The sequence below is a fragment of the Pelophylax lessonae genome (assembly GCF_965119305.1).
Source record: "Pelophylax lessonae genome assembly, chromosome: 2".
In the NCBI taxonomy this organism is placed as follows: Eukaryota; Metazoa; Chordata; class Amphibia; order Anura; family Ranidae; genus Pelophylax; species Pelophylax lessonae.
The window spans coordinates 664947320-664973965 of record NC_138769.1 but is presented as its reverse complement, the minus strand read 5'-3'; the positions used below and the strand labels follow the sequence as shown (position 1 = coordinate 664973965).

General features: G+C 43.5%; 1 protein-coding gene across 1 annotated transcript in view; it reads right to left on the bottom strand.

Annotated features, from left to right (window-relative positions):
* CWF19L2 (CWF19 like cell cycle control factor 2) overlaps positions 1–26646 on the bottom strand; it is a 410652-nt gene that overhangs the window by 308665 nt on the left and 75341 nt on the right. The window contains exons 7-8 of the mRNA XM_082245347.1: positions 25580–25695; positions 22617–23218 (exon numbers count right to left, since the gene is read on the bottom strand). Of these exons, the coding sequence (XP_082101473.1) occupies positions 22617–23218; positions 25580–25695 (718 nt within the window). The remainder of the gene's footprint in view (positions 1–22616; positions 23219–25579; positions 25696–26646) is intronic.

Below are 26646 nucleotides of genomic sequence, written 5' to 3'. Positions count from 1 at the left end.
TGCGTCCACCAATGCTTCTTCTTGTGCTATGGCGGAGGCAGGAACGTCCTCCTCACTGTCTGAGGGAACTTTACCTGAGACAACAGCCCCTGCAGAGGGACCTGCAGCTGCAATGACCATCTCAGAATCTGAATCTGAAGTATCAGATGACATAGGGGTAGGCGGGGGTCGCTTTCTTGACCCCCGTCCCTGACAGGCTGTCTCCACCCGAGACACCAAAGACTCCAAAACTGCTGTGAATGCATCCATAATCTGTGAACTGGAGGGTCCTGCGGCCACCTCGAGGGAAACAGGTGGGGGTACCTGTGTGGCAGGGTCCATGATTATTCCAGACACTTGCCGGAAAAAATTAATTTGCCAAAAAAAAATAAAAAACTTTTTTTTTTTTTTTTCTTTAGACCCCCAGCGCCACAGCGCCCCTCAGTGTTACCTGCTTAGGGACCCCTACAGAGCGAGAGAGAGAGAGACCCAAAGGCTCACCACTTGATGCTCAGAAGTTTCAATACAAACTGTTCCAGCACTGTCTATTACAGACAGGAAGTCTTTGGCTGGCTTTCCCGGGTAAAAGGAAGCGGCTCCGCCCCTTTGTACGCCTTCCGGCGCCTCCCCTTAGCTCCTCGAGGTGTTTGGTCACCTCAAACATGGCCGCCCCCATGCTGGAGACACGAGGCTACGCCGGGTAAAAGGAGGCGGCTCCGCCCCTTTACACATCTTCCGGCGCCTCCCCATAGTTTCTCGAGGTGTTTGGTCACCTCAAACATGGCCGCCCCCATGCTGGAGACACGAGGCTACGCCAATATGGCGGCCTCGTGCGATCTGTAAGACAATGGCGGAGGCCTGTATAGGATAGCGGCGCTAGCAGCGGCCTGCGGGATGTCTATGTTCGGCCTGGCGGCCTGCAGGAGTATCTCGGCCCCACAACCTTCACCCTGAATGGTGATAAGCCTGGCCGGCGGTACAGGACCCTGGCGGGCCGCATGCGGTCCGTGGGCCGTCGGGAGGCAGCCCTCTGTCCTTCCGAAGTGACCCTTTGCTGGAGGAATGGCGATCTGGACTGCAGTGACTCAGGCACCTCCCCATTAGGCATCGGCCTGTGTACACCTCTGACAGGTAGGATACCTTTTACTTCAATAGTAATGCCCCTTATAGTACTGCCACTGACTTCAGTCACCCTTACAGTTTTGCAATGACCCTAGATAGTCAGCTCCCAAACCAAGCCTCCTGGTTTTTGTTCACAAAAAATCACACTCAAATTGGGGGATCTGTGACCTGTTATAGGATAGAGGGGAGACCCATCCTACCATTCCAGAGAGGGGCCCGCGTCCACCACAAACCCGACAGGGGGGGAGGGGGAACATACTACTCACCATACCGGAACCAGGCGGGCGCCCACTCCTGACAGAACCCCTCTCCACCGGGGTGGGGGGGCTGTCGACCAATACGGACGCCGTGACTCTGTTGGTCATTGGCGTTCAGGCGAGACGTTTAACTCGCAGGGTCAGTCCCCGTCCAGTGGGACTATGTCGCGGCCGACCCAGCGCGGAGCTATGGCCTGCACGCGCTTGTAGGCTGAACTGGGGTGACCACTGGATCTCAACATCCAGCTCGTCGCCCAGTTACAGCTTGCTTGCTTGAAGATCTCACAGGAACACTGGAGAAAAAAGCTGTCAAAAAAAATCTTTCTAAGAAAAATTCCTGCCAGGAACGAAGATCCTAGCAAGGCATCTAGGTCCTTACTCCTAACTAGACAAAAAAAAACTGATTTGCTGTAGCAGAGAGAGAGAGAGGATATACCCTCTGGGACTGCCCCTAAGGTGTGGCCAGAATGTTTTCTTTCCTGTCTAGTCCTACTCCTGTAGAGGGCAGTATAACCCGAGTTGTTATTAATCAACGAGGACTACGTCTGTCAATGAGCGACAGAGAAATCACAATTCCTAAAGTTAGATAATGGTTATGAGTGCCAAATTTTGTCTATGTTACTCTCCTATGTAGGTAGTAGAGAACCCCCATATATCAGTGGCAATTATTCCATCTTGTCCTTAGTGAAAGTTTATTTCCTCTTCCTGGTTCATAGATCCAGGGGAAACAAGATAACCAGGCTCATGTGCTATAATTCATTAAGCTCCCCTAAGGACCCACTTGTCCAACTCAACCATAGTGACGATGATTTTCCGCATGTTCCATTAGATTTCATTCAAAGTCTCTATGAGGGGGCAGGCACATGCGGAAAATCATCGTTACTGAGGCTAGAGGGTCATGAATGGGCATCATGACTTTTGAATGGTGTACAGCCTAAACCATTCACAGGCCTGCCTCTATATATTCACAGTGGATTGTTTCTAAGCATATTACCTGGCATCGTGTGATATATTCCCCATTCCCTATTAAGGTGGACTCTATGGTTGAGTCGGACAAGTGGGTCCTTAGGGGAGCTTAATGAATTATAGCACATGAGCCTGGTTATCTTGTTTCCCCTGGATCTATGAACCAGGAAGAGGAAATAAACTTTCACTAAGGACAAGATGGAATAATTGCCACTGATATATGGGGGTTCTCTACTACCTACATAGGAGAGTAACAGACCAAATTCGACACTCATAACCATTATCTAACTTTAGGGATTGTGATTTTCCTTACCTGTCATCTAATCTTCGTTTACAGCAAGAAATATCGGTATTGCTCGGTCTCTCTGGCCCTGACGAAGCCTGATGCGAAATGCGTTGGCTCATTGGGACCCACAAACCGAATATCATCTAAGACTTCTTGCACCAATATCAGCTTGAAGCATGTATTGCTCCCATAATAGGGAAATATTTCTGTGCTGTGGTTTTTAACATATGTCTTGCATATAAGCGATGTTTTATATGTGCCTTTATACATCCCTGTGTGTATACTAATTTTGTTTTAAATACATTTAATAAATTAATTCTATTTTAATGCATTGGTTCTCTGGTCTTCCTTCTCCCAATCAGCCTAGAAACCCCTACTTTATCTCTAGATACAGTGCCTTGTGAAAGTATTCGGCCCCCTTGAACTTTCCAACCTTTTGCCACATTTCAGGCTTCAAACATAAAGATATAAAACTGTAATTTTTAGTGAAGAATAAACAAGATTATGCTTTATGTTAAAGCTGAACTCCACAATCTTGCCCATTTTGGACCTTAAGCTCCCTTTCCACAAGCACAAAAAAAAACTTAAATAAATGCCTTACTTTTTAATGCATTCTCATTTTTTTTAGGTTTGTGATGTCATCATCATTTTCTGTAAAGTATATTGTGCTGGGGATGGCCTGGCGAGATGTGCTCTTGTTTATTGGGGAAATGAGAACTTACATTTCCCATGATTCCATGTGAAGGCATGGACATGGTGGGCTGGTGGTGGACAGTGCTGTGCTACGTAGAAGTGCAGTACAGACTGCGTTTTTCTAAAGATGCCAATCAATGGCTGAGGTCATGAATGGGTACTGTTGTACCCACCCACAATAACCACATTACTCCTCTCATTCTGTGTACTACACGGTGAAGGAAACCCGACCGGGTTCCACATCTCCACTAAGAGAATATAGTGGCACCTGATTGCAAAAAAGAGAAACTGCCCTAAGGGGAAAATTTGGAAGCTCAAATTAATGAGAAAAATGGATTTTGAAAAAAAAAAAAAAAAATGAAGTGTTTTTTTTTGGAACAATTAAGCAAGTGGCTTGCTAATAATATTATGTGCTTCCCAGCCTGGAGTTAGGTTTTAGGAAATGTAACAGGAAATTGGACACATCTGTAGGTAAACTAGAAAATGAAATGCTCTTCTAATAGTTCAGTCTGCTTTGTGGAGCACTGAGGATGAAGATTTAACAACCCCATGCAATATATACGATATAAATATATCCCGGATTTGGATTAGCCGTGTTTTAAACCAGGTCACAATGAGCCTCCAGCCATCAACTTTCATAGATTTTCTGTCATAGTTTAGCATAAGCTGCACCAATCCACACTGGTGCATCCTCTGTAACAATGCCGCTTTCTTAAGTTTCATGGATTCCCACACACATCTGTTCTGTCGTTGGAAAATCCCCACTGCTGTCATTTGGGAAGTTGTGCTTTGCTGGCTTTAAAGGACTGAGAACAGAAGCTAATTCCTGATCACATTTTACTCCACTTTGTTTTTACTTCCAAAGCTATAAAATGTGGTTTAAATAAATCATATGGTGCTATTTTCTGGCTATGTGGACAGTTAAGCATTGGTTGGAAGGCTTGAGTGTGGGAATGGTTAGATTGGACTGACTAAGGTCAATTATACTATACATAATACAGTGGCTTAAAGGAACAATTTTTTCTTAAAATATTCAAATGTACTTGCAAAGGTATTTTTTTAAGATCATTTTGATCATCTGTATAGAATTTTTAGCTAACATACATCTAATACAGCAAGGCTTGAAAAATCCCAGGCGCCAGGTCGCCATGGCAACTACAAATTGTGCCCTGGCGCCTGGGCTTTTGTCAGCCCATTCCCTGCTGCAGGGATGCACAGTGTGTATTGCCCAACATCCAGGACATGGAGTTCGGGGCGCAGGCCAGGTAGTTTTTTTTTTTTTTTACATATAGCCTTATAGCAGAAGGGCTCATCTGTCAGATGGAAGAATTCAGGTGGCTCCACTGATTGCCAATTTCTTCTATACACATTGGTAAAGTGCCCACCGCTATGTATCCCGGGCTTCGCTTACCCATTTGCAGACCCGGGAAAGGCACAGTGGGCGCCTCAGGGTAGAGGGGAGGTAGTAGAGCAGACACACGTCCACTCTACTCCCATGCTTGCTCCTGACCCGGAAGCAACGTGTATGGCATCACTTCCGGGTCCCCGTTGACAATTACCCCAGCCAGCATCACTCGGAAAGAATGTAAAAATGACTTGTAAAAAATGAAAGTTACACCCAAGCACATAATACCCCCCCCCCCCTCTACCCCCACATATATTCACGTACAAACGTAATCACACGTGTAGGGGTGCTTGCACATGAAAACGCCGATTGCGTTACACGTTACATATCACCACACACGCACACAAACTGGCTCCTAACTTTTTTAGCTGGCTCCTAGATTCAAAGCAAATTTGTCAAGCCCTGTAAATACAGGGTACATTTATGACACTCAAATTACAAAGCATGCCTGTTTACGTAAAAAGAATGCCCACCGCTGTCCGCTTGTTTGTTGGTAACCCAAGTATAAGTGACTAATTATAAAGGCCCAATTAGGATCTCTGCACGACGAGAACGATGTTTCCCTTCTCTTTTCTCATTTAGGTCTATTTCAAACACAATGGATTCAAGAAAATCGATACTTGCATCTAGCAGCAGGAGCAATGGGGATGCCAAAATGTTTTTTCCTTTCCTTTTCATAGAAATGGTGCAACCATTTTTTTTTTATTTTGATATATAATTTTGCCTAATTTAATGTCACCTTTGCTTATACTAATTTGGCTGAGTTGCAGAAAAAAGTCTCCCATAAAACTATCTATAGCGACATCAGTAGTGATCTGCTTACTATATATAGGGGGCCTCAACTGCAACCCGTCATCACCTCAGGGCCATTCATAGGCACCAGTGGTCTACACTGTTCAAACAGTGGTGTTGCCATATTACCATTCAATTTTTTTTTTTTTTTACTGCAGATTAAGGACCCTAAAACTAAAATGGCTGCTTAAAGAAGTAGTATAATTTAAACCACTTACCCACTGGGCACTTATACCCCCTTCCTAACCAGACCAATTTTCAGCTTTCTGTGCTCTCACATTTTGAATGACAATTACTCAGTCATGCAACACTGTACCCATATGAAATTGTTGTCCTTTTTTTCACACAAATAGAGCTTTCTTTTGGTCGTATTTAATGATCATTGGGTTTTTTATTTTTGTTTGTGCTATAAATGAAAAAAGAACTAAACTTTTGTAAACAAATGCATTTTTCTTTGTTTTAGTTTAAAAATTTGGAAAATTTAGTAATTTTTCCTTATAAATTTTGGCCAAAAGTTATAATGCTACATATCTTTGGTAAAAAAAAAAAAAAACAAATAAGTATATATTATTTGGTCTTTGTGAAGGTTATAGAGTCTACAAGCTATGGTGCCAATCATTGAAAAATGATCAGACCTGATGTACTGCCGGCCTATCTCATTTCTTGAGACCCTAAGGCCCCTTTCACACAGGTGGACCATTCAGATCCGCCTGTCAGTTTTTTTGGCGGATCTGAACGGTCCCCCCATGCATCCCTATGGGGCATTGGATGTCAGCGGAGACATGTCCGCTGACATCTGACCTGTCAAATCTGGACGGATGGAAACCCTATTTTCCATCCGTCCAGCGGATCGGATCAGATGGGATCGGATGAGAACGAACCAACGGTCCGTTCCCATCCGATTCCCCCATAGAGATGTATGGGCCTCTGACAGTTGCGTCTCCGCACACAGTGCAGAGAACAGCTGTCATTCTCCTGCTCAGCGGGGGAATCGGCGGATCGATCCCCCGCTGAGATAAACGGAGTCCGTCCGACGGACATACTGTGTGAAAGAGCCCTTACAAGCCAGGAAAGTACAAATGACCCCTTTTTGGAAAGTAGACATTCCAAAGTATTTAGTAAGAGGAATGGTGAGTTTTTTGAAGTTGTATTTTTTTCCCACGATTCTTTTCAATATAAATATTTTTTATTTTATTTTTTTCACAAAATTGTCATATTACTTAGTTATTTCTCACACACTGTATAGGCATACTTGCAACTATACCCCAAAATACATTCTGCTACTCCTCCTGAGTATGGGAATACCATGTGTGAGACTTTTACACAGCCTGGCCACATACAGAGGCCCAACATCCAAGTAGCACCTCCAGGTGTAGTAAACTACAAATGCAATTTCTTGACTACCTATCACACTTTTGAATGCCCTGGAGCACCAGGACAATGCAAACGACCAAAAAATTACCATATTTTGGAAAGCAAACACCCGAACACATAATCTAGGAGGCATTATGAGTCTTTTAAACAGGTCACAAGTTTTTGGAAAATGTTCAATTCATAAGATACTTCTAACCCATAGCATATACATAGCAAAAATACAACCTAAAATACATTCTGCTATGCCTCCTAAGTATGGTGATACCTCATGTGTGAGACTTTTACACAGCCTAGCCATATACAGAGGCCCAACATTCAGGGAGCACTGCCAAGTGCTCAAGGGACATAAAATTACAAATCTACTTTCCTGACTACCCATTATACTTTTGTGAGGCACTGTAGGGCACTGATAAGCACTGTATTAGCTCTTATGTGGCATGGATGAGCACTCATGTGGCACGGATGAACACTGATGTGGCACGGATGAGCACTGATGTGGCATGGATGAGCACTGATGTGGAATGGATGTGGCACAGATGAGCACTGATGTGGCATGGATGTGGCACAGATGAGCACTGATGTGGCAAGGATGAGCACTGACGTGGCATGCATGAGCACTGATGTGGCACAGAGGTGGCATGGATAAGCAGTGATGTGGCATGGATGAGCACTGATGTGGCACAGATGAGGCACGGAAGAGCTCTGATGTGACATGGAGTGAGCACAGATGAAGCATTGGTGGGCACACGACATGGGTGGGCACAGATGTGGCACAGATGGGCATGCATGAGGCACAGATGTGGCACAGATGGGCATGCATGAGGCACAGATGGGCATGAATGTGGCACAGATGGGGCACAGATTGCCATGAATGAGGCATGATTGAGGCACAGATGGGCATGATTGAGGCACGGATGGGCATGACTGAGATATGGATGAGGCACAGATGGGCAGGACTGAAACACGGACGAGGCACAGATGGGCAGGATTGAAACACGGATGAGGCACAGATGGGCAGGATTGAAACACGGATGAGGCACAGATGGGCAGGATTGAGGCATGGATGAGGCACAGATGGGCAGGATTGAGGCATTGATGAGGCACAGATGAGCAGTGTTGTGGTTTCCCTCCTCTCCTCACACGCTTTACCGATCACTGTGTACAGAGTGTGCGGAGAGGAGAGAACTAACCCTGACATGCGCTGGTTTGTTGACAACTGATCGCTCCATCATTGGATGGAGCAATCACGTGGTAAAGGGCCGCTGTTATTGGCCCTTTACCGTGATGCGCCGGGCGGGGTAAACCCGGAGAGCACGGACACTACCGTGTCCTTGCTCAAGGCTCAAGGTAGCACGCGGGAAGTGGGATTATGGGAGGATGTCATTGAATGTGCTCCCAGAATAAGCTGTTCACGCCGTAGCCGTCATTCAGCTGTGGCCCAGTCGGCAAGTGCTTACGTTTCATGTTCACTTTCTCCAACTGTTTAAGATTTGGCCTACACATTTATGCTTGGAAAGCAATAGCTTAAAAAAAAAAAAAAAAGTCCAATGGTGACAAATACAGAGTGGTCACCTGCCGGATGAAGTTGGTTTACATAGCAAAAAGTAGTCGATTACTATTTGAGAGAGTCACAAAAAAAACTCCTCCTAAAGCAGGGGTGTCCAAGCTTTTGACCTTCCTGGCCCAAGTTTGAAGAGGCAGAATTTTCTTGGGCCCCACAAAAAATTCGGGCAGATCACAAGTTACATATAGTAAAAGGTACAGCGCTACTAATAAATTTTGTGCAAATATACAAAAAATATATACTATAATTGTATATTTGCACAAGATTTATTAGTAGCGCTGTACCTTTTACTATATATTGCTTATTGATGTATGCTTAGTGATCAGCATATTTGGTTATAGCAGCTGCTTCTACATAGGTGACAATTGACGTTTAAGTAATTTGAGTGATGCGCTGATCTACCCACTACTTTTTACATCACAAGTTAAAATCACTGATATAGAAAATGTACATATATGAGTAATAAAACTTCATTTTTCTTTTAATATTTTATTTTATAAAAGTAAGAGAGGGCAACATAGAGCTAGTGCGATATTTGATGCTGTTTTTGATAAACGAATGCATCAATATCTGGTTGGATGGATGAAGTAACAATTCTCAATGTGCTCATTAGATATTTTGATTCTAATTTTGCCCTTTGTGTGTTTCATCCTTAAAAATAGTTGCTCACAAATATAGGTGCTACTGAAAACTGATGATATGAATAAGGCGTGATTGTTAAAAGTGGAATATTTTTCTTTGGGGAGATAAAAGATCAGTAAACAGACAGTCAAGTTTTTCTTTGGCAGCATGTGTTTGCGAAGTGTAAACGCATTTTTACAATGAATTTAAAAAACTATATATTTTTAAGTTTGTTTACAATTTTGTGTTGGGCGAAAGGCTGGACACCCCTGTCCTAAAGGGACTGTATAGTAGTTTATTATGTATTTTTATTGTTTTAAGCCTGGGTATGAAAAAAAAAAAAAAACTTGAAACAAGGTTTTCTTTTTAATGGGAAATTTTTCTTATGCATATTTTGTACTCTCAATTTTAGGTTATTCTTATGTTCTAGAAAAAACATCTTGTTTACAAACCTCAATAGCACAAGACAAAAAAATTCACACACACAGTGCAGCGACTCCATTCCCTCTCTCCTGTTCAGAACACCACCACAAAAATTCACTTTAAGCCCCGGTTCACACTTGTGCGAGTGCCGGGTTCGCATGTAATGTCGGAGCGCACTGCTCCTTCATTAAATGCGATCGGCTGTGCGGTGCGAGTTTAGCCATACACTTTGTATGGCTAAATTCGCACCGCAGCCGCAGCAAACACGCACAGGGACCCTTTTTGGAAGCCGCATCAGGATCGGATCGCACATCGGTTCACACTTGTGCGATCCGATCCTGTGCGAACTGCACGATCGCACTGCGATATGCGATCAAACTGGGGGTGTCGTTAAGATTACATTGACACCCCCAGCGTATCGCATATGGCAGTGTGAACTGCCGGGGGTGCGTGTGCGATGCGGGAACAGGCTGCGGATTCGCAGCCTTCCCGCATCGCATCAGTGTGAACCGGACCCAAGAGGAGCTTCAGTCATATTTTGAAAAATGAAAAGTCAGCGGCCACAAAAACTGTAGCTGATGACTTTTAATAGGCACTCACCTGTCTCAGGATCGAGCAGTGTCATCAGTCTGAGAGGTTTTTTCCCCGGGCTTCGGCTGCAAGTGCTGGCATACTAATTGTGGTCAGCTGGCTGCTCGTTGAGCATGCACAAGCCGCCCTGTGCCATCTGATTGGCCCCGCAGTAATCTGACTAGAAGTGGAGGAGCAGGTACCTGTCAAAACCATGTACCAGCTCCTACCCCCCCCCCCCCCCCAAAAAAAAAAACACATTTGCCAAATGTGAAGGAGCAGGGGGAGGAAGAGCGGAATTCCGCCTTATTATATGAAGTTCCGCTTTAAATAGTCTAAAAGTAAACAGCTGCTGCTGTGTGGTCTCTTTAGAAAACCCCAAAAGTTCTGTCCAGTCTATGTTATGGGTGCAGCCTCTATTTGGTATTTAATAATAAAAAAAGATAGAGGTTTGTGTGTTAGGCAGTGAAAGTAATATTCACTGCAGGTGAATCTGTGCATTGTGCATGTGTTTTAAATTACAGTAAACGAATGTCTTGCATTGAAAATAAATACATACACACACCAGTCTAAAAGCTTGCAAGAAGCCTCTCACTCCAAACACTGTTCCTATTAACAGCACTATTGATTAGAGCAATCTTTGGTTGGCAAGCTGGACTGCTGCTTTGTTTTAAAGCAAAGGTCTATATTGTATTTTCAGTGAGTACAGCTTTGGAAATTTAGATTTTTTTTTAATTTAAAGAACACCGGTCTATTAATAATCACACCTTGTATAAAATTGTATTTTAATAAAATTTTTATATAAAATACCAAATAATCTTTTATATTTTCTGTGTCATACTTCAGAAAAAAAATTTGCTTCTGTGTGTTGCAAGTCCTCAATCAGCTAATTAAAAATACAAAAAAAAAAAAAAAAAAAAACAATTCTATAAAAAGAACAAAAAAGGAAAAAATGTCTGAATATAGTAAAAACAGCTAAGAAATTTTAATAGTACATTTTTTTTTTAAGTTATATATTTACCTGCTAGTTCAGTGAATGAAAAATAAATAAGACATTATCAGCAATCTTTATCTTTGAATGTATACGGTTCATTTGTTCCAGAGTGTGTCCTTTGTGCTACGTAGGATTTTTATCTAACACTTTTAGTACTGCCGTTTGGCATAATTTAGATGTAAAAGCTATTCCTAGAATCCCCACTTTCTAGTGCAGGATAGAGGTCAGGAAATTCTTTTTTAAGACCTGCCATGCTCTGAATAGGTTAGAAAAACAGTACAAAAAGAGGAGTACGGCTGAAAGCTTTCCTAATTGATAACCCCCCGTCGCTGTCAGTGGTTGTGCAAGCCCAAATCTGAGAAACCAACAGAGAGAATATATTTTTTTCTTCCTCCTATCAAACTGCGAGGCTTCTTCTTTTTCTAGTTTCCCGTGGCTCAGCAGAGCAGATCTATTAGGTTTTTATCTTTTCTTCTCTGTATGTGCTCTAGCGACTCTGTTAGACCAAACTCCTTGATATTAGAGCTGAAGAGATGCCATGAAATGCAAGGCCTTCTCATCTCCATCCAGCTGATAAATATCTTTGCTGGTGAGATTAGACAGCCTCCTCTTACCCTTTGGTCCTTACTTATTAAAGATTAGCTCCAAGCAAACAGTTAGGCATACAGTTGAATTACACACACACACACACACACACACGTATAAATGTATATATATATAAATAAATATAAACTTATATACAATTCCCTTACGCCAGTATTATGATTCACAGACCTCTCCAACATCCCATATCCAGGCCGGTGACCTTACCATTACCGGTCTCACCTTTGCAATTGCTTATGACACCAGCCTGCTCATTGGAAAGTGATTCAACATTATCACACAATACAACTGATTCACTATCCAATGAACAGACGGGGGAACTACAATGCAGCATGGCGGAAAGGTGTGGATTAATCACTTAAAGACTAGGCCCTTTCAGCACTCTTTATTTACAAGTAAAATTCAGTATTTTTTACTAGAAAATTACTTAGATACCTCAAACATTATATATTTTTTAGCCTTGAGAATAAAATGGTGGTTGTTGCAATTTTTTTTTTTGCCACGCGGTATTTGTGAAGCAGTTTTTCAAAAGCATTTTTTTGGGGAAAAAAATGTAAAAAAAAATATATAACCCATTTTTTTTAGTAAAATATAGAAGATGATGTTAAGCTGAATAAATAGATATCGAACATGTCACCCTTCAAAATTGCAAATGCTCATGGAATGGTGACAAACTATTATACTTAAAAACCTCCATAGGTGACGCTTAAATTTTTTTTACAGGTTACCAGTTTAGAGATACAAAGGAGGCCAAGCACTAGACATATTGATACCTCCAGTGTGGTGGGAACATCCTTTACAAATGCGTGCACGACTGACATATGTGTTCTTCTCTGTGCAGGGGGGCGCTTTACATTTTAGTTTTTATTATTATTATAACATTTTTTTATTTTTACACCGTCGCTTTAATTTTATTATTTTTGATCACTTTTATTGCTGTCACAAGAAATGTAAACATCCCTTGTCATAATAAAGCATGACAGTTCCTCTTTATAGACACACCTGGGGTCTATAAGATGGCTGCTCTCCAAAGCGAATGGCCTGTACACACGGCTTGAAAATCAGACGCCAGATGTTCTGTTTTTTTTAGGTTTTTTTGCATGCTAGTCGCATATCGAAAATGGAGAGGTTACTAGGGTTACCAAAATTTTCGGAAGAAAGAATAAAAAATCTCAAGTGATGTAATGTGTTGTAGTGTATTTGTATTGTATTGGACGACCACTGTACTGATTAAACTAAAAACGTACGATCTGGTATCATACAAAAAAGATTTTTGTGCTTGTCTGATCGCATAGTATCGGATAAACTGATGTGATGGGCTCTCAAAAGTTCTGTAGTAACGAACCAATCGTGTGTATGGGCCATTAGACTGGGAGGAAATATAGACATCGATGAACACAGAACAGAAATGTGAATTCTTCAAAAAGACTGTATGTGAACTCATTGCAAAATATAAGTTTAAAAAGTAAAAAAAAAAAAAACCTATATTGCTCAAGACCAAAGTTAAAAAAGCTATAAATCGTGATTCCCCACATGAATCACACAATATATATAATTATTCTTTATTTCGAGCTTCATATGCTCCCACACTCTATTATCACAGAAGGTCCAAAGATTGTACATAGAGACCTGTACTAAACCAATATGAGGTAGAGTGCTTCATACACAGTACTAACGGTTGACCTCATGGGGTTCAAATCCTGCAAGCTCTACATCTATTTGTAAGAGGACAGTTACACTTATCAGGTTTATTCTGAAGTCTCAAAGAAGTGCTTTGCTGTTATTAAGACCAACAGTTACCACTTGTCGTTTTCTTCTGTTTAGAATTCTTTATGTGGTAACATTAATAGAGGCACAGTGACGTTGAATGTCTAACTTGTGGATGCGGCCATCACAAGTTTATTTTAAGTATACATGGTCTGTACCACTTTCTCTGTATTTGTTGATAAAAACCAATAAAATTTGTTTGTAAGAAAAAAAAAAGCTATAAATAAGAAGAGAGTTTTTAAAAAACATAAAAATGAAGGAACACTATCATCGCCTAAATGTTACAAGGAATATAACAGAATATGTAAAGGAAATCAAGGCCACAAAAATTCAGAATGAATGACAGATTGCAAAAGATAGGACAAACCGTAACATATTATTCAAATATATTAATAGTAAAAAGGTCAGGTCTGAGCATGTAGGCCCTTTACAAATAAATTTGGAGTGGGTGACTGGGGACAAAGTAAAGGCAAATAAATACCTTCTTCAGCTTTGTGTATACAAAGGAGCATAGGGGAGCTCATGTCTATAATGGGGATAGTAGTGACACAGCCTCTACAATGGCTCAAAAGTGATATGGTCCAGAAATATTTAGACAGCATAAAGGTGGATAAAGCACCGAGACCCAATGGCATACTCCCACAGATTCTAAAAGAGCCATTGTTTCTAATTTTTAGGGACTTATTAATGACAGGAATAGTATAACTGGATTTGCGTAAGGCCAATGTGGTGCCTATATTTAAAAAAGGATTAAAGTAACCATAGACCTGTTAGTTTAACTTCTATAGTTGGGAAGATACTGGAGAGTTTAAAAAAAGACTGGAAAAAAGTATTTAAAGCAATAGACATCACGGATTCATGAAAGACAGAAGTTGTCAAACAAACCTGATTTCTTTTTATGAGGAGGTAAGTAAAACCTTGGACAGAGGGGTGGCTGAGGATGTACTATACTTGGATTTTGTAAAAGCGTTTGACACAGTTCCCCACACACGGCTAATGTGAGGTGTAAATACTACAGGCTTGGAAAAATCATTTTGTAAATGGATAGAAAACTGGATAAAAGACAGTATTCAGAGAATAATGGTTAATGATTCATACTCTCAATGGTCTAGGGTTATCAGTGGGGTACCCCAAGGTTCAGTGTTGGGACCCTTACTTTTTAATATATTTAAAAATGATATAGGGTCTGGGATTAAACATACCATTTCAGTGTTTGCAGATGACACCAAGATTTGCAGTGGAATAACTTTCTTACAGGATATCTCCAACTTACAAGCCAAACTCAATACACTGTTAAAATGGGCCACTATGTGGCAGATGAGGTTTAATGTCGATAAATTTAAAGTTATGCACTTGGGGACTAAGAATGTGCATGCATCATACATACTAGGGGGGAGTACAACTGGGGAAAAAAATGGAGAAGGATCTGGGGGTTTCGGTACATCATAAGCCTAATAACAGCATGAAATGCCAATCTGCGGTTTCCAAAGCGAGTAAGTCCTTTCTTGTATTAAGAGAGGTATGGACACCAGAGAAAGATATTTTGCCCCTGTACAAATCATTAGTAAGACCTCATCCAGGAATACGCAGTTCAGTTTTGGGCACCAATTCACAAAAAGGATATTGGGAAACTGGAGAAAGAGCAGAGAAGGGCAACCAAACTGATAAATGGCACAGAGGAGCTCAGCTATGAGGATTGATTAGAGGAACTGAATTTATTCTCTCTTGAGAAGAGGAGATTAAGGGGGGAGATAATCAACATGTATGAATAGATGATAAGTGGTCTACATAGTGAACTTTGGGTTACATTATTCACTTTAAAGTGGTTGTAACCCAAAAAAATAAAAAAATAAAAAGAAAAAGAGAGCTTCTGTTTTCCTATAGCAGATTAAACAGCACAGTGCTTGTACTGTCTAATCTGCCCCTCTCTAACCTGTAAAAAACCTGGCTGATCCTGCCTGTTCCTGTGTCCCCTCTGTGTGCTGACCACAGTAAACAAGGCTGTTGAGCCCTGCTTACCGTGGTCAGTTTAGGTGCCTCCGTCACCCGCAGCTCTCCTCCTCCTACTAATCTCTCCTACCCTGTGTAATTGTTATTGTAAAATGAAGCCCGCAAACACCTTAGCTTAAATCTCTTTTGGCCGGTCACAGCAGTCACATGCCCTTCCCAGCTGATGTCGGAGGGAGAACTCAGCCCCTCCCTTTGTAGCTCGGAGGAATACAGCAGCCGGAGGTCACGTAATCGGCCATAAAAGAGCAGAGATAAGGTAGGCATTTAAGAAAAGCAATTACACAGTGTAGGAGAGATTAAGGCCCCATTCACACATAAGCGTTTCAGATCACGGGCAGAATCGCGGCAATTCCGAATCATTGCAAGTCGTGGGACGCCCGAGCAATTCCCGTGACTTGCAACGGCACCCCAAACGCGGATCGATATTGCCACGATTGTCGCCTGATTAATTGTGGTAAAATCGTGGGATGCCTGACACCCAAAAGAAATACAAGAACTTCTTTTGGGCGTCAGGCATCCCGCGATTATGTTTGCGCGATTTTATCGCGATTCGTCAGGCGACAATCAAGGCAGAATCGCTCCGCTTTTGGGGTGCCATTGCAAGTCAAGGGAATCGCTCGGGCGTCCCGCGACTTGCAATTATTCGGAATCGCTGGCAGAATCGCAGCAATTCTGCCCACGATCCGAAATGCTTATGTGTGAATGGAGCCTAGAAGAACAGAACAGAAGAGTTACTTGTTCCTTTACAACCACTTTAAAGGTCATCACAGAGGACAAGGGGGCACTCTATGTCTAGAGGAAAAGAGATTTCATCTCCAAATACTTCCTCTGGATCAACTGTGGGTATAGGATTGTGTATATGGGATTGCAGGGTTTTTTACCCCCCTTTTATTGGTTGAACTAGATTCAACCTGACTATGTAACTATGATCTGATGGTTTCAAAAAAGAAAATGGTTTGGTGTACATTTGCGGAAAATGCTTGTCGCTTCCGGTCTCCTAGACCACAGAGATGATCAGAGACTTTCCAGTCCCTAATTAGCTCTATGATCAGCCAGCGCAACCGTCCGCTTCAGTGCCGGGCTTCCCGATCGCACGGGAGAGCCCGGAGAGGCACCGGCGGGGGGGGGGGGGGGTGTTTGGGGCCACGTGACTAATATTTAATGCGACTGTCAAATCATAACAATACAGAGTGCAACACATATTACTGAACTTACAAAATCCTTTGAGGTCACAAATAAAGTTGCAAAGATAACACAAAGAAATGATTTCCTTGTAACTTTTGTGATTGTAACATTGCAGTCTATGGCACTCGTGTCACAAGGAAGATGCAGAAAACTAGTGCAGGAACTTTTTTTTTTTCAAGTCGGCACCCATTAAATGAATGTGTTTTGATTTGTCACATGACTTTCTGTGTCGCACTTCACAGCAAGTCTCATGAAAAGTTGCAGCAGTGTGAACCAGTGCTAAAAGCATATTTGCACTGTTTAGAGATACATACACTGCATGCAACCAGTGATGTCACCGATGAATGCGCTCTGAAGGTATGGCATACCCGTGCCGTTACTTCAGAGCCTCATGGCGCAGCCACGACAACATCACAGCTCGGCCAATCAGATGGCCTGGAGCACTCAAACCCGGAAGACAGACCAGGTAAAGATGGAAGCCCCGCCAGCGGTGACTAGAGGGCTTCGTTCTAAGGTAAGTATTTCATAATGTGCTAGTATGCGAAGCAATTGTCTTGCAGGGTTTATTTGTTTTTATTTAAAGGTGTGGTTTACTACAGCTTTAAGTTTCTGGGTCTCTACTGGCGAGATCTCTGCACTTGAGTTCCAAGGTGTGCACGCTCGATTCTCAATATCTATATTCATTTTTTTTTTTTTTTATAGTATGAAGAATACAATAGGAGGAAAAAAAAATACTTAAAAAGCTCAAAATGGACTAAAACAGACTTGGGGATTATGGTAGGGAAGTCACGCCATCTCTACAAAATGGATTTTTGTAAAATCTTACCGTAAAATCCTTTTCTCTTAAGCTCATTGACAGACGTAGTCCTCCTTGATTAATATCAACTCGGGTTATACTGCCCTCTACAGGAGTAGGACTAGACAGGAAAGAAAACGTTCTGGCCACACCCTAGGGGCAGTCCCAGAGGGTATATCCTCTCACTTCCTGCTACAGCAAATCAGTTATGTCACAAAGCAGTGTTTAGAGAATTTAACCCAACCCAACTCAAAAACCGAGGGGCGGGTACTACGTCTGTCAATGAGATTAAGAGAAAAGGATTTTACGGTAAGATTTTACAAAAATCCATTTTTCTCTGTCGCTCATTGACAGACGTAGTCCTCCTTGATGAATATCAACTCGGGACGTCCCAAAGCAGTGCCACAAATGAGGGGTGGAATAATGGAAATCAAAATCCAATCTAGAAGGCCCAACCGGTGCCAACTAGAAGTTTTAAAGGCTCATCAATCACACGATGAGACTCAACTGAAATTCCAACGGAAAAAACCCTTGAGGTAGACCACCGGTCTCCTCAAATTGCGGCCTGCAAAAACTTGCGGCCAAATGAAGCATCCGCCGATGCCATCACATCAACTTTATAAAATTTTGTAAAGGTATGAACCGACGACCAGGTAGCCGCCTTGCACACCTGGACCACTGACGCCTGATGGCGGTAGGCCCAGGAAGTACTGAGCGCTCGAGTGGAGTGCGCCTTAACAGGGAACGGAGGATTCCGACCCCTAATCGAATAAGCCTGTACCACCGTCTGTCTGATCCATTTGGAGATAGTCGCAGCAGATGCAGGCTACCCCTTTCTGGGGCCATACGTCATCACAAAAAGTGAATCCGTCTTACGGAACGATTCCGTGGCCTTCAGGTATACCCTGATTGCCCGAACCACATCCAAGGAATGCAACGCATATTCCCGAGGATGATTGGGCTGAGGACACAAGGAAGGTAGCACAATATCTTCATTCAGATGAAAGTCTGAAACCACCTTAGGAACCTATGAACCACAAGATATGGGGAATGGCATGATAATGCAGCCAGTTCTGACACCCTGCGTGCAGAAGTGATAGCCACCAAGAAGGCCACCTTCTGGGATAATGTAAGCAAGGGAATCTCCCTGATATTTTAAAAGGGAGGTTTCTACAGAACCGACAAAACAAAATTAAGATCCCAGGGCGGTAAGGGCGCGCGCACTGGCGGAGCCAAGTGCCGCACCCCCTGGATGAAATTCCGCACCAAGGAATGAGTAGCCAGCGGCTTCTGAAAGAAGATTGCTAACGCTGAAAACCTGACCCTTGATAGTGCTCAAGGATAGTTTCTGCTCAACCCCCTTTTGAAGAAAAGCCAAAGTCACCAAATAGGTACGTGGGGGAAATCCCAACGCTTCACACCACGCAATATAAGTCTTCCATGTGCGATAATAGCCTTTGCTAGAAGTCGCTTTCCTTGCTTTAATTAGAGTAGGAATAACTGAAGCTGACAATCCCCTGTCCTTCAGTACCTGGGTCTCAATGGCCAGGCCGTTAAAACCAGCGACTGTAAAGCACGATGAAAGATCGGTCCTTGAGACCGCAGATCCTCCCTGAGAAGAAGTCTCCAAGGAGCGTCTGCGACTAGCCTGCCCAAGTCGGCATGCCCGGCTTGACGAGGCCAGCCCGGAATTACCAGGATAACTGGAGTTCCCTCCACCTCTATCCTGCGGAGAAATCTCAGCAGTAACTTGAGAGGGGGGAAGACATACAGTAGCTGATACTGCCCCTACGGGGCGCTCAGCGCGTCAGCTGTGTCCGCTAGAGGATCGCGGGTGCGAGCCCTGGTGAGCCAACCTGCCAACAGATCCATATCCGGGGTGCCCCAATGAAGGGACAGCTGGTGAAATACCTCTGGATGAAGAGACTATTCCTCTTGATCCAGAATCTGACGGCTGAAATAATCTGACGGCTGACGGCTGATAAATATCGCGGAGAGAACTGGAACAACTGTTACCCCAATAAAGAATGTTGGCCATTTCTATGGCCGCCAGGGCACTCTTGGTGCCCCTTGGTGATTGACATAAGTCATGACTGTGGCATAGTCCGATTGGATCTGAACCGGACTGCCCTGGAGCTGCTCGGTCCAGTAAATCAGACAAAGTCTGATCGCTCTCAGTTCCAACACCTTTATCGGTAACCTGGAATTTATCAGAAGAAATGACTTCCCCTGGCTGAGCATCGGAGACCGAAGCCACCAGACCAGAGCCTCCCTGGTCTGCTCGCTCAATCGGATCCGATTGTCCAGGGAATCGGGATTCCGATTCCATATGAGAAGAATCTCCTCTTTGGAGAATTCGGGTATGAGACTGGGCAAACGATACTGCCTCTAAGGAGGCGAACATCAATCCCAGCCAGTTGACGGACAGCAACATCCGAATCATTGACTAAATCTTCTGGAGTTTCTCCGCCTGGAGAAACACTCTTGCCAAGGATGTATCCAAAATTAGGCCCAGATAGTTCAGTCTCCTGGTGGGAACCAGGGATGATCTTTGGGAAAAGCAAAGGAAACGCTGATGTCCTGCGAAGATGGGGATATGAAGATAGGCATCCTAAATGTCTATGGACGCCAGGAAATCCCCCTGATGCAGGGAGGCCACCACTGTATGGATAGACTCCATCTCTTCCAAGACCAGAATGGGACGCACCTAGCCCTTTCTCCTGGGCATTGTGAACAGGTTCGACTAGAACTCCTCCAAGGAATGGGAACTACCACTGCTTGTTGCATCAAGCTGTTCCCCGCAAAGCTTTTTAAGCGACCCGGAGATGTCGAATATTGGAAGGGAAGAATCGCACCGGTGGAAGTGATCGAAACTCGATCTTGTATCCCGACCATATGACCTTGCGAACCCCTTTATCCGGGATTCTGGAAAGCCCTGGATCCGGAAACCGGTGAAGACGTCCCCCCACCCTAGAGATGGGTGGGGCCCATTCTGTCAATCCAACGAGATAACAGTGGCTTTATTTAGTCTGGAAATCGGTGAGTCCACTATTGGTGGTACCGTCCATCTTTGTAATGAGGGATTCCTCAAAATGATAGCGCCTAGCAATGCGTTACGGAAGACCCCATTTGGGCAAGGGAAACCCTTCACCATTTTAGTAGGCTTGCTAGTACCAAAAAAAGGAATATGAGTCTCAGCTACCTCTGCAGGTGTAACCTCAAGATTTAAGGTTTCCCGGCAATGACAAGCTCAGAATCCGTATCTGAAGTATCAGATGACATAGGGGTAGGTGGAGGTCGCTCTTCTTGACCCCCGTCCCTGACAGGCTACCTCCACCCGGGATACCAAAGACTCCAAAACTGCTGATAATGCATCATCACAAGTGGGGTATTGGAGGGTCCTGCGGCCACCCCGAGGGGATCAGGTGGGGATACATGAGTGGAAGGGTTCATGTAACAAGACACTTGCCAGCAAACACAAAAAAATTTATTGCAAGAAAAAAACATTTTTTCTTGTTTTTTTTTTTAACTTAGTCCCCCAGCGCAGTAGCGCCCCTCAGTCTACCTGCTTGGACCCCTCAGAAAGAGAGAGAGAGAGACCCCAAGGCTCACCTGATGCACAGAAGTTTCTTATCAAACTGCTTCCAGCACTGTCTGTTACAGACAGGAAGTCTTTGGCTTGCTTTCCCTGGGCCAAGGAGGTGGCTCCGCCCCTTTACACGCCTTCCGGCGCCTCCCAATTACTCCACGAGGTGTTTGGTCGCCTCAAACATGCTGGAGACACGAGGCTACGCCAATATGGCGGCCGCGTGCGATCTGCAGGAAAATGGGGGCGGCCTGTGTAGGCTAGCGGCTGCTTGCAAGCTAGCAGCGGCCTGCGGGATGTGTGCATTCAGCCTGTGCGGCCTGCGGAAGTGCCTCGGCCTGCGGGAGGTGTCCTCGGCCTGCGGGAGGCTGTGCGGCCTGTGGAAGTGACCGGCTTTCTGGAGGGATGGCGATCTGTGGCTGCAGTAACTCAGGCATAGGCATCGGCCTGTGTACACACTAGACAGGTAGGATACCTCTATACCTCAATAGTAATGCCTCTTAGTAGTCTGCCACTGACTTCAGTCACCCTTACAGTCATATAGTGACTTTTAGATAGTCAGCTCCCAAACCAAGCCTCCTGGTTTCTATTCACAAAAATCACACTCAAATTGGGGGATCTGTGACCTGTTATAGGATAGAGGGGAGACCCAGAAAACCGAGTGTCCGACCATCCCAGAGAGGGGCCCGCGTCCACCAACAAACCCGACAGGGGGAGAGGGGGAACATTCTATTCACCATACCGAAACCAGGCGGGCGCCAACTCCTGACAGAACCCCTCTCCACCGGGGTGGGGGGGGCTGTCGACCAATACGTACACCGTGACTCTGTTGGTCATTGGCGTCCAGGCGAGACGTTTAACTCGCAGGGTCAGTCCCCGTCCAGTGGGACTATGTCGCGGCCGACCCAGCGCGGAGCTATGGCCTGCACGCGCTCGTAGGCTGAACTGGGGTGACCACTGGATCTCAACATCCAGCCCGTCGCCCAGTTTCAGCGTACTTGCTTGAAGATCTCACAGGAACACTGGAGAAAAAAAGCTGTCTAAAAAAGTATTTCTAAAAAAAAAATCTTGCCAGGACCGAAGATCCTAGCAAGGAATCTAGGTCCTTACTCCTAACTAGACAGAAAAAAACTGATTTGCTGTAGCAGGAAGTGAGAGGATATACCCTCTGGGACTGCCCCTAGGGTGTGGCCAGAACGTTTTCTTTCCTGTCTAGTCCTACTCCTGTAGAGGGCAGTATAACCCGAGTTGATATTAATCAAGGAGGACTACGTCTGTCAATGAGCGACAGAGAAAGCAGAATTCTCTGTCTATGTGTGTTCATACCTTTCAAATAATGACAAAGGTCACCTTTCCCTACAGCAACAAGTTGCTATCGAAATCAGAAGCTTCAATTACAGCTTTCACCTCAATGATGACAACAGCAATTGTGTTATCACCATTCAGATATATTGGTCCTGTTTCAGCTTCACCACTTCAAAATAATGAGACCTCAGTGTGCTGAACACTTAATACTAGAGGTAGCTAGTACCTCCATTCCACTTCCAAGGGTGATCCTAGAAGGACACTAGAATTCCCCACGAAGTAAAGTTATTGTGTATTATTGAATCATGAAAGGTTTACCTTGGAGATGGTGGTGTGTCTGGCAGCCTCTTTTCCTTGTCAGTAGATTCTCTCGGTTCAGTTGTTTGGTTGATTTCATCGTCTGTCACCTTAGATTGTTTTTTTTCCTCCCTGTGGCTTTCTACTCTCTTCTTCCACAATGACTGAGCCCCATCAGTTTCAGGTTTTAAGAAACCAGGCTTATTTTTCTGTGGCTTAAATCCAGTAGCAAATGACAGATCATCTTCGGATGGTTTCAGGAACACATTTTTGAGCTTGGAAGAACTACTGCTTGGGACAGCAGCCTCTTCCACACGTTTGGCCAGATATTCTCTACGTTCAGCTCCCCCTCTGTTGCTCTTGGAGTCTCTCTCTTCCTTCTTTGTTTCATCTGAATGATGCGCTCGGTCATCTCTATGGGAATATCTGTCATGGGATCCCTCATATTTATCTCTACGTCTCTCATAGTCTGCTGAACGATCTGGCCTTGCTGACCTTTGTGACTCATGGTCACGATGGCTAGGTTTTCTCCACCTTTCCCATCGGTCAGCTTGTTCTCCTTTAGAATTCTGCGATGCAATTTTTTCTGCAGCTTCCATTTTACTTTGGAAGATTTCCATGGACTGTTCACAAACAAAATGATAAAAATTGTTTAAAATAATGATACATATAACTTGCATACTTTCCTCCATTTCTCTGGCTCCCCACGTCACGGTTGCGACGGCCTGCTCAACATGGGGTGGACTGGCGTCTTCTACCTCTGGAGCTAGGTACTCTCGCATCCGCCTCATGGAAAGCCTTTGAAATATTTACATAACTTGCATACTTGGCAAAAGAATCACAATCATTGGCTGTGGACGCTCCGAAATTTCTGACAAAAATAGGAAAGGTTTCTGAAAGCCTTAAATGTATGGCAAAGCAAATAAAAAATAAATAAAAACACATACGCAGTACAATAAAAGACTGCATGCACATTTTTCCCTTGCCCATCATGCCCATGCGATAACGCAGAAGGTGTGCAAGGACATTGGACAGCTCTGAATTTCTGACAAAATCAACAGGTTTCTTGCACTTATCAAACAGATATAGCAGAATGCTTCCACTGAAATATTTAAAGCAGAATTAAACCCAAAAGAAAACATTTATTATATTGCCCTTTGCAGCAATAACAGCTTCATCTCTTCTGGGAAGGCTGTCCACAAGGTTTAGGAGTGTGTCGATGGAAATGTTTGACCATTCTTCCAGAAGCGCATTTGTGAGGTCAGACACATGTTGGACAAGAAGGCCTGGCTCGCAGTCTGCGCTCTAATTTATACCAAAGGTGTTCTGTTGGGATGAGGTCAGGACTCTGTGCAGACCAGTCAAGTTCCTCCACCCCAAACTCGCTCATCCATGTCTATATGGACCTTGCTTTGTGCACTGGTGCACAGTCATGTTGGAACAGGAAGGGGCCATCCCCAAACTGTTCCCACAAAGTTGGGAGCATGAAATTGTCCAAAATGTCTTGGTATGCTAACGCCTTAAGAGTTCCCTTCACTGGAACTAAGGGGCCAAGCCCAACCCCTGAAAAACAAACCCCACACTATAATCCCCCCTCCACCAAAAGATGTGGACCAGTGCACAAAGCAAGGTCCATAATGTCCTAACCTCAACCAGATAAAACACCTTTGGGATGAATTAGAGCAGAGGCTGCGAGCCAGGGCCTTCTCGTTCAACATCAGTGCCTGACCTCACAAATGTGCTTCTGGAAGAATGGTCAAACATTCCCATAGACACACTCCTAAACCTTGTGGTCAGACTTCCCATAAGAGTTGTAGCTGTTATAGCTGCAAAGGGTGGGCCAACTCAATATTGAAACCTACGGACTAAGACTGGGATGCCATTAAAGTTCATGTGCATGTACAGGCAGGTGTCCCAATACTTTTGACAATATAGTGTAGTGTAAAATACTGGATGAACATGGGCTTGATAAAATGAATCGCACATTGAAGTTATCAGTCCATAGAGCCATTGTCTCTTACATTCATGTCACCATTCCTGCTTAGTGATGATGGATAACTCTTTTCCTCTTAGATTTTGCAAACATCCTGGTATGTATTTTTCTCATATGGTATACAGAAAGCACATGCTGTATAGCATATATGATTTAAATAGCAGAAAAGAGCTCCATGAAGGGCACTCAAGAAAGGTTCAATAAATTGTGGTCTGACTGGATTGAATACACCTGTACAGAGGAATTAGAGAGAAAACTAGCTGATTGATGGTGGTGGATCACGGGTTATCTATTACATTCCAGCAATGGCTACTGGGCTATCTGGCTTATCTTGTAGTCTTCTGAGAACCTTTAGCGGTGATCTTGGCGGACTGGTTACCTGCTTTAGGGTTGGCTATCCTTATTTTGTATCACGCTTTCTTTCGTGCTTGTCATCTATCTGTACAGAATATAATTTTAGGTGCCACTAGTTTTTATGCTGCTATGTTATTTACTGCCTTTATATAACCATTCTACGGGGTACTGCAGGGTCTATCGTTTGATATTGGGTTATTAACTGATGAGTGTATATGGCTATTTGGTAGGACAGTTTGGACTTATTCTTGTTCATATCTTTAGATCTTTTGGACGCCCAGTGTCTCTAGATTTACCTGCAAGTTGATCATATGCTTTGTTGTAACAGCAACAATGTTTTATGTACTTTATGCTCTGGGTGTGCCACCCAGATTTTTCTGTTTTTTTACGAACATTTTTCTTACTGTTGAAAACTTTGATAAAGAATGCAAAAAAAAAATAGCAGGAAAGGAGAGCTGTTCTCTCCTCATAATTCATCCTGGCAAACAGGATGACTGGAGACTACCTGTTAAGTAAATGAAGAGCTAAAGAGGAAGGACACAACGGAATATTTTTTTGAATGCAACTTGGTTTAACATATTTACAGTACTACAAACGGTGTCATAAAAATGTGAATATTTCACTAAAGCATTCTCACCCCATATCTTTCAGCAACAACATCTTCCACGCTCCGCTTTTCCCTTTCTGCCTGTTCCTTCATCCTCTGCAGTGACTTTTTTAACCAGCTCAGGCCACCATCTTCAACATGCTGAACTGGAGAGAAAATCAGATGCCGCATTAAAAAAAAAAAAGCATAATCATCATTTGTATGATGGAGATGCCTGTCCACCTAGACAAATTTCAAATAAAGCATCCAAGGTCCTCTAAATCCCAGGGTGCCCTGCTATGCAAATTGACAGATCCCCTCAACCTTTGGACTTCACTGCTGGCCAGAGAGAACATCCATTACAAGAGAAATGCAGGAGGTGGTAGGATATTACATGACATTACTTTGCTAAACTAATTACTATAACCCAAACAAATGCCTGCTTTTTCCCATAAAATCCCATTTTCACAATTTTTCATCCTTTTTTGAATCTCTGTACTGCTGATCTCCTCCAGTTTTTTTGCAATCAATTCCTGTCTGCATGCATACAACCCAGCAACAGTTGCACATCACTGCTTTGGATTAGCTCCCTGATAGTGGACCATGTCTGCCCTCTCACCCAAAAGGCACAATGACAGTAAAACAAAGCATAAGCACATCTATCAAAAACGAACACAGAAGCGCACACCAACAGACTGTATGGTCAAACGAAAGGACAATTCAGCTTGTGTGTCGATCACTCACAAGCTTAATCATAGAGGTCTTTCATAATTAAGCCTATGAGCGAGTGAAACACATTAGAGGGGATGTAGCTTGGAAGGAGACAAGCTGAAGCCAATCTGTTATATTTAACCAGGCGGCACTTCTGTGTTCCTTTTTAATAGTTGTTATTGTCGGACTGGATGTACACTTTGGAAACCAGGACCTCATAGTGATTTTAATCACCGGGTTTATACTTGGAGCTTTGAGCGGCACTTGTTTGTAATTATGGGTCAAAGCAGAAGCACAGTTAGTTGGTACACCGTAACAGAAGTGCCTGAACAAGGGCCCTTGTTGTTGATCTTTAGGTATTCTTTTAATTAATTAAAAGGTATGTTTAGACACATTTTTTTAGATCG